Source organism: Lygodium microphyllum, chromosome 24 (assembly GCF_053477565.2).
Source record: "Lygodium microphyllum isolate KBCC chromosome 24, Lygodium_microphyllum_v1.1.10, whole genome shotgun sequence".
Classification (NCBI taxonomy): Eukaryota; Viridiplantae; Streptophyta; class Polypodiopsida; order Schizaeales; family Lygodiaceae; genus Lygodium; species Lygodium microphyllum.
This window is the reverse complement of record NC_141158.1, coordinates 50,211,290-50,224,153: the sequence shown is the minus strand read 5'-3', so window position 1 is coordinate 50,224,153 and position 12,864 is coordinate 50,211,290. Positions and strand designations below refer to the sequence as shown.

Below are 12,864 nucleotides of genomic sequence, written 5' to 3'. Positions count from 1 at the left end.
AAATAAGATTGATAGAAACTTAGAAAATTCAAATAGCTTCTTTGAGCATAACAAAGGATTGTGAAGACTTACTTCTAGTAAACTGAGTTGGCATCTAAAGACTACAACACACCATCATTCCAGCAATCGAATGCACATTATGGTGACAATTGCTAACAAACTCGCCACCACCATGGACTGAACAGAACTTCAGCCAATTGTACATAGTACCACCTATCTCTTGAACCCATATGCTCTAATCTCAATGTTTTCTCCTTTCTCAACATATGTGAGCTCTCAAATCATGTCAGCAAGTAGCCTCTATCAACACTCCAATGATGATTGAGTGCATACAGCTTCAACAAACATAGCTCTACCAAATGTTCTTTTTCCAAATCTTTCCAATTACAAAGCTTGAGAGCTACAGCAATAAGAGCAAGCTTAACAAACTATGCTAGACAAAGAAGTAGCATGCTGTATTTTTAAAACCTAAATTGATGCAAATCATATGCAATGTCATCATCTCCTGGTATAAGAAGTATGTGAGGAGGCAAAGAATTATGCAAAGCCTAGAGCAACATATCCACTAATATAGCCTTGTCAGTAGCATCCTTATTACAGGCTTTGGGACCGCTTTTTTTTTTTAATTCTCACTATTGAGTAAAATAGATCAAAATTATTTTTAGATTGCTTTTGGTAATTCATGCTACATACTATCAGGATCTATATAGCTCATTGGTCTTTTACTATCAAGAGGAAAATACGTGACCACACTATGAGCCCTTTTATTCCTGATTTATGATAGTATAAGAATGCATCAAAACTCTATTTTGAATATCAATACCCTTGATGATAGACTAGTTGGTGTCTTGTTTCTTATTTCGATGTAGTGTTTCAAGGAAAAGAGCTTCATCATTAAATATATGTTATGCACTAAATCTCTACAATACGTACACTTGAGGCATATACATCAGCTTCAAATCTCATCCCAAACCCAATAAACTCAATCATAGAAGGTATATACCACCATTTGGGTAGTGGTCCAAGTGGTGGAATATGTATAGAATGTAGGAAACCTATATGAGATGGATTTTGGTACTTTAGCCCTATTATTTATTATTATGGATTGTAGTAAAACAAACCACTAAATCAACTCCAAATCCCTTCAAAAATGTATTCTTGGATAGGCCAAAGCCTCTACCTATTGTAGAGAGATAGATGCTTTGAGCCAAGACCCTCGAACCAATGAAAGATGCTTCAAAAACTTCTATTTGCAAAAATACCCTATTGTATACCTTGACAAAACCCTATATATTTCAACCCAAAGAAGCTAGAAATACCCCTTTTGATGACCCAAAACCCTCTCCTTAATGTCAAAGATTATTCCACCCTATTCTTCATTGTTCAAGCTTGGAAAACCCTAAACAGAATGAAGAAAATTGACTTTAGCTGTCATACCCTTTTTAGGATAGCATGTATCTTCTTTAGATCAATCCCAAAACTCTTCTTGAAAGTCTTCAAATAGCCCTTGAAGATTACAAGAAGCTTCAACCCTCCCTTTCTCAAGCTTTTATGGTGACAAGCTCTCCCCTTTTGCTTTAGTTCGCATCCCTTCTTGAACAACATGTAGGCAGCCATAAAAAACATTGCAATCTAGCACAAAATTCTTTTCTTTTGCTACCCCACAATTCCGTTCCCAAAAGTCCCACCTCACTCCCACATCCCATGGGCATTGGGGCAGCCCAAAAACTTCAATCATGTTCATCTACTTTTAACCTTGCTAGCGACATGATTGGATAACTTGAGATTCAGTCACATACATTGAGCCCTTTATCATCACATGGAAACAAGCACTTACAAGAACAAAAAAAAAGTAAAACAAAAGGTTAAGACAACACTGACTAAGAACATTGAAGTCCTATGAAACAATGATTCTCTCAGGTTTTTCATGACTAAGAACAATGGGGGTAGACCTTCGGCCATCAATTATATCGGTTTGTTAAAAGACAAAAAAAATATTTTTAAATTCTATCATATTCTCTCTTGTATTTGTATTTCTTGTTATATTCCTTTTGTGCTCTTTTTTTTAAATATAGCTTTTTCTAATCCCATATGATGGATAGTAAGTATTTTACCCTTTCTATCTCAATTTCTCAAAAGAAAACAAAAAGCCGAATTCTATTCATGTGACTTTGATTTTTACTCCCATTAGAGCTTGATTTCCATGGATTTCATTGCTTAAAAATGTTAGTTTCTCAATTCTTTGACGGAGCCCATGGAAATGCCAAGATGTAAGTTTAAAAAACCAGGGCTTGCATTAGCATTTGTACTTTTGTTAGTTGTTAATAAGTACCCTAAACTTCATGATTTTTGAAGTAGAGATGTAAAAGGATTTATTGATGTGCTTCTAGAAATGCCTCAAATGCATCTTGATCTTCTTGCTAAGATGGAGTATAGACTTGTTGTAGTGAGTCCTAGATAAAAACATTAGCTATCATGAATAACTTTGACATTTTTATTTTTCTTGTTGATTTTGCACTCCTCTTCAACAAGACAGTCATTCATGTAGCTCAAGAGCAAATGCCAATGCAAGGAGATTTTTTTATTTTATTTTCCTTAATGATGACAAAGTTATAAAGGCAACATTGATAAAACTTATCTTTAAAGTAATTGTCACTCGTGTGGCTCAAGAGTGATTGCAAATGCTAGGAGATTGGTTTATTTCATTTTTCTTAATAACAACAAAGTTATAAAGCCACCTTGATACAAGTTATCTTTAAAGTAAAGTTCTACTAAAAAATTATACCATTGCAAAAATAAAGGTAAACTAGCACACTTTTTAATCAAATGTATATACTTTTCTAGGTATTGTTATAACAATGAGTATGTATGGTGTTTTAGAGCAAAGCTATCGAAGTATATGTTCACCAAAAATTCTAAGTTTTGAGAAGGATATCCAAGGCAAAAGGAAGGCTCATGAGATGTACTCACTTGGAAAGCTAGGGAGTCATGTTTGATAGTCATGCAATTGCATGCTCTAAGAAATACTGCCTAGATCCCATGAAACATGTAGACTTAGTTGATTACACTGCTCCTGAGTCTACCTCACATGGGAAGATTAACTCAGCTTGACTCATAAGGTCCCTAGTGACTCAACTAAGGTTTCCTATATAGACTAAGAAACAAGGGGGAGTAGAATGTAACCCCTTTGCCCATAGGGTGTAGTATAACCTCGACCCTCTAAAATAGCGCTATGTAGGATCTAAGACCTAGACCGTAAGAAAGTCAACATTTAAGCTCTATTGGTAACCTTGTTGAGAAGCCACCCAACTAATTGGGTCCACCCATCCATAGAACATCCCCGTCAAGGGAAACTACCCATGGCTTTCCATGCATATCTAATTACCTCCCGCAATAGTTAACTGTGACATTTAAAATTAACTTCCTTAATTAACCCATCTCACATAAGTTCTTTACACAATCTATACTATCTACTATTGACGAAAGGTTTTGCAAGGGGCAATGTGGCACATGTAGAGCCCCCCCACAAAACCTTTCAAGGGTTGCCCACATGCCCACAAAACATTTCGAGGGCCCATTTGTAGACCTACCTGCCAACTCTCGCAACCCCATAGGCACAATGTGCTTTGCGACATGAAGAGGAGACGCCTATATAAGGATGGGTCAAGGTTGAACATTTGCACTACTCCCTCACCCATTTTTGGGATGTAAAAGACAAGTGTCAAATGTTAAATATTAATGTTAAACGTTAAAAATTAAGGTTTAAATGTTGAAATGTTAATATAAATATTTATTTTATTAAATATTAGAATATTGTAGTGTGCACACAGTTAGTTCAATACTCAGACTCCCTCCCTGGTGTTGGGTATCCTCTTTCATTATGTAGTCAGGGCTCAATGTACATCAAGAAAGGTTCTCCTCAAGAAGGAGTCATAACTGCCTAACTATCGAGGGCTCTACTTGTGGACCAGCCACACTACACCTCCCCCCTGAAAAGAAAACTGAGCTACTGGAATGGAATAGTAGTAGCTGGAAGATAGGGCTTCATCCGCACCACATGTGCAGTGGTAACAGCTTTGTTGGAATTGCGTTGGAGCCTGTATGTGTAGGACCTGATGCGCTGTAGTACTGTGTATGGGCTTGGTCCTTGGATTGGGTGGTAGAGCCAGACTTGATGACCTATCTGATACTCGCGATGCTGGCAGCCTTGATCATACTGTCTTTTCTGTTTCCTTTGTGCATGCTAAAGGTTAGCTTGTAGGGAGCTTCGAAGTAATGGTTGCACATGCTGCAAATGTTATAACCATTCGACTGCATCTTGCCGAGTAGGTTGTAGTTTGCTGAGATCAATGTCAGGTGGAAGATGAGGGTCCCGTCCATATAGGGCTCGAAATGGGCTCACTTTTGTGGAGGCTTGAACTGTTGTATTATAGGCATGCACTGCATAGGGTAATACTTGATCCAAGGTTTGATGTAATGGATCTACGTAGGCTGCAATGACTTGTTTAATCATCCAGTTGAGACGCTCGGTTAGGCCATTCGTCTGAGGGTGGTAGGGGGATGAAAACACTTGATTAATTCCTAAGCTTGCGCTTAGCACCTGCATGATTTCTCCTGTGAATTGTTTGCCCTGGTCAGATAGCAACTGCTAAGGGCATCCATGGAAAAAAATGATTTTTTCTAGTAGGGTCCTGGCTACTGTTGTCGTTGTCGTATCAGGAATAGCATGTGCTTCACACCACTTTGTCAGATATTCTATCATGACGACAATGTATCTATTGCCATCCAAGGAGGTTGGGAATGGGCCAAGCAAATCCCATCCCAGCATTTGGAAAGGTTCCTGAACTTGTATAGGTTCTAAAAATCCTACATTTGCTAGAGGACTTTTGGTTAGCTGGCATGTTCCACAATTCTAAACAAATTGAGAGATTGTATTCCTCATTTGTGGCCAATGAAAGCAAGATCGCATGAGTTGCAAAAGGCGATGGAAACCCAGATGACCTGCTAATGGGTGTGAGTGATAATACTCCAGATAAGGGATCCATAGAGCTTGTGGTAAATATATTCTTGGAGACTGATTATTGGCTTGGTAATAAAGGACCTAATCTACCAGCAAGAAGCGCTGTTGAAGTGGATGAAGTGCGTGAACCCTGAGCTGATGAATGATCTGCTGGATTGCAGGGTCGTTGTGCTGAAAATATGCCATTCGATCAAGCTGTATTGGAAGGTCTTGAGGTAAGGGTAACTGAAACTGTGTTGCTGAAAATTCAGTTCGAGAAAGGCCATCTGCGATGTAGTTAGTGACTCCTTGCCTATATTTGAGTTCGAAGTTGTACTCTTGCAATGCCAACGCCCACCTCAGGAGTCTATCAGGGGGATGATGTTTGTGTAGAAGGGTGATTAAAGGTTGATGGTCTGTCTCTACTGTGACTTGAGTTCCATGTAGATAGGGGTGAAACTTTGTGAATGCCCACACTATTGCTAGTAATTCTTTTTCTGTGGTTGCATAATTCTGCTCTGCCTTGGTCAAAGCTCTACTGATGAAAGAAATTGGGCGCCATTGGTCATTCGAATCTTGCTACAGTAGTGTCGCTCCGAGACCTTGATTGGATGCATCAGTTTGCAATAAGAAGGGTTTGTTAAAGTCCGGGTGAGACAGCATGGCAGACTTTTGGATAACCCGCTTGAGTTCTTGAAAGCTGAGTTGGCACTTGTCTGACCACTTGTACTTCGATCCTTTTTTCAATAGTTGTCGTAAAGGGAATGTGAGGTGTGCCAAATTAGGGATAAACCTGAGTGAAAAGGTTACCATTCCAAGGAAGCTTTGTAGGTTTTTAGCATTTGAAGGTGCTGGATAGTTTTGGATAGCTAGAATTTTTGCGGGATCCATCTGAATTCCATTTGCTGATATAATGAAGCCCAGAAATTTAAGTTTTGTAGCACCCCAATGACATTTCCGTAACTGCAATTGGAGGTTGTATCGGTCAATGTGGGCAAGTACCTCCTGGAGCACTTGTAAGTGTTGTGTCCAAGTTGCTGTATGTATAAGAATGTCATCTAAATACACTAACAACACTCCTTTCTGTATTAAATCCTGAAAGATTTGATTAGCCATTCTCTGAAATGAGCTGCTTGCATCTGACAAACCAAATGGCATGCGATTGAACTGATACAGACCAGTGGGCATCCGAAAGGCCGTTTTGTGTGCATCTCGAGGATCAAGTGGTATCTGCCAATACCCAGATGCAAGATCAAGGGAAGTGAAGTAACGAGATTTCCCCAATTGGTCAAGAAGATCATCTACTCGGGGAAGAGGGTAGAGATCATGTATCCTGATCTTGTTAAGGGGCCTAAAGTCGATGCAGAATCAATAAGAGCTGTCATCCTTCCGGACAAGATGGGGTTCAGAGGCCCAAGAGCTGTTGGAGGGTGTTATGATACCTTTGGATAGCATATCTTGGACTGCGGTATTGATGATGGCATTCTCCTTAGGGGATCATCTTCGTGCAGGCATTTTGATGGGGCGGTCGTGCGTGGTAGGGATGGTATGAGATATAGGAAGATTGACTGTAGAATTTTTGATGGGTTTTTGGAAGAGGGTAGGGAACTTATGCAGGAGTGATCTGATGTCTATGGATCGAGTCTCTACATCAATGATAGTGCATTGGGTTTGGACAAAATTGGGTCCAGCTTGGGAATAAAGTAAAGGTATGGGGAGGGCCTGAGGAAGAACTAGATGATGAGTGTCAAACTAGAGACGTGCTTTCTGTTTGATGAACCAATCGCAACCTAGAGTGATAGGAAAAAGTTGTCTCGGAAGGACATAAAACTGATGCTGGAAAGTGTTCTTGGAAATGGAAAAAGTGCAATGAGCTAATGTATTGGATGTATACAATTCCTTGTTATCCCCAAACAAAACAGAAATTGGAGTGGTGGAGGATATCTGAAGGCCTAATTGAGTGACTAAATGAGAGATAATAGAAGAAATGGTACTCCCTGAATCTAAAAGGGCCTCATGAGTAGTGTCATGCAAGTGGACAATAGTAGAGCATACCTGGCGGCTGGAAGAGATTGTGGCCTAGAACTGCGGGTGGGGGCCTTCCATTAGCCACTCAATCAAAGGTTTTCGGGCAAGGCTGCCAGAGTTGCAGAATCAGCGACAGCCACCTGTGAATTTTGCAGTTGTTGAGTGGCAAGCCAGCGACGGCAATGCCTTTTGACATGCCCGTAGTTGTTACAGTAGAAGCATTTAGGTCTCCCTTGAGCATCCTGCTCCGGTAGGGAACGACGATGAGGATATGAGGGGTTTCGAAAACTGGATTGTTGTTGTTGCTGTCTATGATTAACCTGCACATTTTGTACATCAACATCCATTGGTGATGTAGTATCCACAGATGGGTGAATAGTGGGTGGGATGGGTGGAGGATGAAATGATGGAACTTCATCAGATCTGTCACTGCCTTCTATTCTCTGAGCAATCTGAATCGCAGAATGGAAAGAGGTTGGCCCTTGATCACGTACTCTTCTTGAGAGGTCATGTCGTAGTCGAGGCCACAAGAAGAAGAGTTTCATCTCCTCTGACATCGTTGGATCTGCTCGCAGTAAGAGTTGTGTCATCTTTACTGTGAATTGAGCTACAGGCTCAGTATGATGTTGCTTGAGTGACTTCAGCTTTGCCGTAGGGCTGTCTGAGTTATATTACTATGGGTGAAATCTTGTATCAACATTGACTTGAGGGTATTCCAATCATGCTTTACTTCTTGTGATTGCTGTATGTACCAGGTAGCAGCCACTCCTTCAAACAAAGTACTAGCTTCCATGACCTGTTTATGGGCTGACCAATTGTGGTAGGTAGCCACATTCTGAAAATGATCTAACCAGGTAAGAACATCCTCTGTGGGTAAACCTGAAAAAGGTTTGGGACGGATTTTGGGATCAAGACGGGTGTGATTTGGTGTAACTAAGTGATTAAGGATAGTCTGATTAGTGTGATTCTGGCTTAGCAGGGCTTGATTCGTCTGATTCACTTGGACAATCAAATCACTCATAGCGTGAAAAATCTGCTCCATGTGAAGGGTGGGCACCCCAAACTCGGGATTCATTGATGTGGTTCAAATTGGGGAGAGCCAGGGGTTTGATGGGGTGAAACAGAATGGCTCATCTCGGCCACCAGGTCTCTTACAAGGCTGAAGAACAACGTAGGGTGCTGAAGGGACAGAGTGTGCACAGAGGGAAAGTTGGTACCCCGCGGTCTCCACCAATGTAGTGTGCACACAATTAGTTCAATACTCCGACTCCCTCCCTGGTGTTGGGCGTCCTCTTTCATTATGTAGCCAAGTCTCAATGTACATCAAGAAAGGTTCTCCTCAAGAAGGAGTCATAACTGCCTAACTACCAAGGGCTCTACTTGTGGACCAGCCACACTACAATATTATATTTAATATATAATGTTATATTATACTTATTAAATATAAAATTTTAATATTAAATGTTATAATAATATATTATTAAATATAATTTTAATATTTATTTAATAAATATTTATATAAACAAATAATATATTAAATATAGCATTATGTATTAAGACATGTGTTATGTTTATTATATAGCAAATTATTTACATTATGTATTAATATATTTAGCATAAAGTATTAATATATAATGTTAACTATATAATAATATATGAATATAAAGTTAAATATATAATCTATCTACTATATATTAACAAAAGGTTTTGCAAGGGGGCCGTGTGGCACACGTGAAGCCCCCTCGCAAAACCTTTTGGGGCCCCATCCACATGCATGCCCACCCAATTCTGACCCACCCCCATGCCCATAGTGTCCTCCTATATATGGTTGAGATGCAAAAAATTGTGTTATTCACTCATCCTTTTTTGGTACTTTGATATTGCTATAAGTGCTAGAAGTGTAGTGTAGGAACCCTGAGTAAGCAAGGATGTATGAGAGAAGGTAAGGTGTGATGAGCTATAGGACAAGGGAAACCCTAACCCTAGCCCATAATGAGGCTATATAAATAGCCTGGAGGTCACTCTCAAATGAAGAGAGAGTGTACAAGTTGTACTTGTGAACAACTCATTAAGCAAGATTTCCTTCTTGTTATTGAGCTCTATCTCCGTCTTGTGCACACATCCTTTGACTCCCACTCTACTTTTCAACATGAACATCAGAGCCATCTCTAATCCAACAAGCTTCCTTTAACTCCATTTCACACTAAGTGCACATGAGTATGTCATTTCCTCATCATACCTCTTCACCTCTGTAGCTGCCTACCATACCCACCTCCTCTATATTGGACGACCTAGGGAGAGCAAAAGATAGCATTTTAGCTCACAAGATCTCTTCTGAAGATCTCTTCCCCATCTTAGAGTGCAACATCTTGGAGCATCAAAGTCCGACATTGGGCAGCTAGGATGCTGGTGGTGCTACTGTTTCCAACAATGGTGGCCCTAGTGTGGTCAATAATGATGGTTTGCCATTGTCTAGAAATGGTGGTCAACATGCTCCAATTGCTCCACTTCCCACTACTGCTCCAACCTGTAATACACGTCCTCCAACACATAAGAAGTGAAGATGGAGACCAAGCACAATTGCGCTACGTGAGATAAGGAAATTCCAGAAGAGTGCCAACTTAATTATTCCTAAGGCACCATTCTCTCTAGGTTGGTGTGAGAAATACTGCAAGATCTGCAGTTAAGGCATCGATCCGAGTTTTTTACAAATCAGATTTCTAACACAAAATTTAGCAAAAACCCCTATCAAGAGCCTTACACATAGCTTAAACATGACATCTTATTACGTTGGGTTTACTCTTCAAGCACTAGGTATGCTACATTGCTTCTCGGTTATGATAACTCTAGCAAGTGGGGGGAACAAGTTCTTAGGAGAGATGTCAATGTAAAGGGTAAAAGGGATGGGTTATCTTAGTGAAGGTGGAAATGGATTACACATAAGGGTTGAGTGAGTACGTAGATTTTATCAAAGGACTAGCCTCCAACTACACATGGGTTCCACCTGCATCACCAAGATTTGGGATCTATCACCATCATTAGAGGACACCTCACCCTTGTATACAAGTCAATGTCCACATCATGATGTCATTTGGATCTTACACAAAAGCTTACAAGCATGGACCCCTCTGTCACATGCTTATATTTATTTATATATATATATAAGGAACTAAAATCAAAGCAGCTTTTGGAAGCCATTTTTTATCATTTCAATAAATCCTAGGAGAAAGCGAATTTCAAGAAAATTCTCATGCTACCCAATTGATTTTGACATGGTCTACAAAGTTGCAGAAGAAACTTTTTCCAGATTCTTCACTGATTTGAAGTTACGGAGGCACAGATGTAACGTGTCCACTAGAACTATTCAGGACATGTCTTAGCAGTCCATCGGAAAGGATGTCTAGAAAACTCCGCCCGGCACACCCATAGAATGTTACGGGTTTTGCAATCTAGGTCTTCCCGAGTCTGCCACGTAGCGGAAGTATCCTGGCCGTTCCCACTTTGGATCGACCTGAATTTGGGTTTCCATGTTTGGTCATTAGCTAGCAACAACTAGCGTCAGACCCGAGCGAACTACTTTACGCAGAAACGCCAGGTTTGAAGCGGATTCATGCTGCACTTGGTTCAAGGAGAATGGGAAACGAGAGGGATGCAAGGCTCGACCTCTCTGCCAAAAGGCATAGTCCCATTCCGTTCCCCTAAAACAGCCTGAATCGGGTAATCGGTACTTCCAAGTCATTGTTCTCTTTGCTTGTTTCGGTGATGACGATCGTCCTTCTGTTCGTCAAAGGTTTTGAGAAAAGTTCCCGGCTAACCGGGACCACCCATCCATAGGACGGACCCATGGTCCATCCTCCGCACTTTCCTCGGTTTGTTTTAGTTATGTAATTACCTACCACATTAGTTTGACATATACAAACAGCTTCCTTGATTAGCCCTGTTAAGCACTGGTTCCTTCACGTAATCTTATCACAGGACATAAAGAAAACAATGTCAAACAACTCCTTTATTATCATTATATCCTTTTATCTTTGAAATACAAGGAGTTCCCGCCCGTAGGCGCTTTCATAATCCGCCCGAAGGCTATCCAGTAATCCTTCCTGTGATTACTATCCCAAGTTTTCGCCCGTAGACTAGTATGCGGGCCTCGAGATCCAATCCCGAGTCACGTTAGTCTCTTGTGCAGGGCCCGGAAGGCGAGGGATTTACAGCCAGAGCCCCCCCTGGCACCCAAGCGTCCTCCTGCTCCAAGCAGAACTCAACGGAGAGACCTCTCACGGCGGGTTCGGTCCACGTTCCCGGCGCGGTTCACAACCCCCTTGGTTAGGGTCAGGCAGGCAGTCGGGGGTAACTGAAGCTGCCTCTCAGGCACCAACCTGAAGCTTTAGATATATTTTCATCCTTTAGTTCATTGAGCAAACAATGCAAACAGTCCTTTCTAAACTGTTACAAGCACAATCAATTTCAGTGGTCTTTTAGCTGGCAAACTGTTAAGGAATGACTCCTTTTCTCCGAATGCAACCCGCATTCGATCCGGAATCAGTTGCAACTTGGCAAGATTCCTATCATTCTTGGGTTAGGGTCATACCCTACCAATGCTTAAGATCCAGCGACCATGTCGCTTTAGTTTATTGTCGGGTCATTCGCAAATACCTAACTTTCCTTTTCCTTGGCAATTATTCCCCAAGAAAAGTGAGTAACAGGATGATTACTCATCCTCTTGTAAATTAACTTGCCAACCTCATTTCGAGAGATGACAAAACTCTCTTGTGGACAAATCTCAAGTCTATACAATGTTGCAGCTTTTTGCACATGTATTGCATCTAATTTCCACGGGATCATTCCATTGCTTAGTGTTTTCCGTTCACGGAATTTACCCCAGCCGAGTAACAGGGCTTTATTGGGTATCCTTCAAATCATCCCTAATTATGTTGGGCCATGGTTCTAGGAATATGCAACTCCGTCGGAGTTTCGTCATGATCCTTAGGATAAAACCTTAGTTCATTTCAAGCATGAACATCTAATTGTTTCGCCAATTTGTGAACGTGTGTAGGATCTTTAGATTCACGGTTTCCGTCTAAAGCTAGGTCAAATTGCACTAATCCCTAGTTAACACTTAGGATTCCTATCATATCGACTCAGTCATGTCTATACGAATCCTTGTGGTTTAGATTACTTAGTCAATTCAATTATGCTTGTCCCGCGACAAGGATGATCCTTCTCAAGGGTAATAATCTAAATCTAACGGAGAGCAATAGATACAATTCCACCACTACGCGTAAGCATGCGATTAATTTCCTCTACGTGTCACATGGTTCATGATAACCTATCTTTCCTTGGTGCACGATAATCTGGCTATTAACTTTTCCTAAGACCTACTAAGTCTTTCATCAATAGTCGTACCTACAACCTTGTTGTTTACCCTTTGGCATCTTATGCTTTTACTCCTAATTGCGGCTCTTAATGAATGACATTTTTCTTATGACGACTACGCAATTTGTAACATTCTCCTAGCTACGAAGTAGTTGATGAAACTCATGCAAAACTAGTGTTAATTTATTCCATCTTACAAGCTATTTTTCAAGTCCATACGTACACTTTAGTACCCTATTAAATTCTCTCCGAATGAATGATACCTTATGGTGCTAACCTTTTCCTATGAAATCATTACGAGAAGCATGTTACCTAAAGTGCAGTATACGCTTGTTTCTACCATGTCTAGGACGAAGATAATGCACTTATAAGTTCCATTTCATTGCCTAAGTTTAGACCCATTACTTTGATGATGTACCAAAAATACATGCAACTAGCCTTCTATTCGTTCACATTCACGACAT

At 40.6% G+C, this 12,864-nt stretch overlaps 1 protein-coding gene across 1 annotated transcript; it reads right to left on the bottom strand.

Annotated features, from left to right (window-relative positions):
* Positions 1–7,116: 7,116 nt before the first annotated feature.
* Positions 7,117–8,161, bottom strand: LOC148015074 (uncharacterized). The gene has a single exon (XM_087666028.1). The coding sequence runs from the start codon at positions 7,615–7,617 to the stop codon at positions 7,117–7,119; it is 501 nt and encodes a 166-aa protein (XP_087522154.1). The 5' UTR covers positions 7,618–8,161.
* Positions 8,162–12,864: the final 4,703 nt, after the last annotated feature.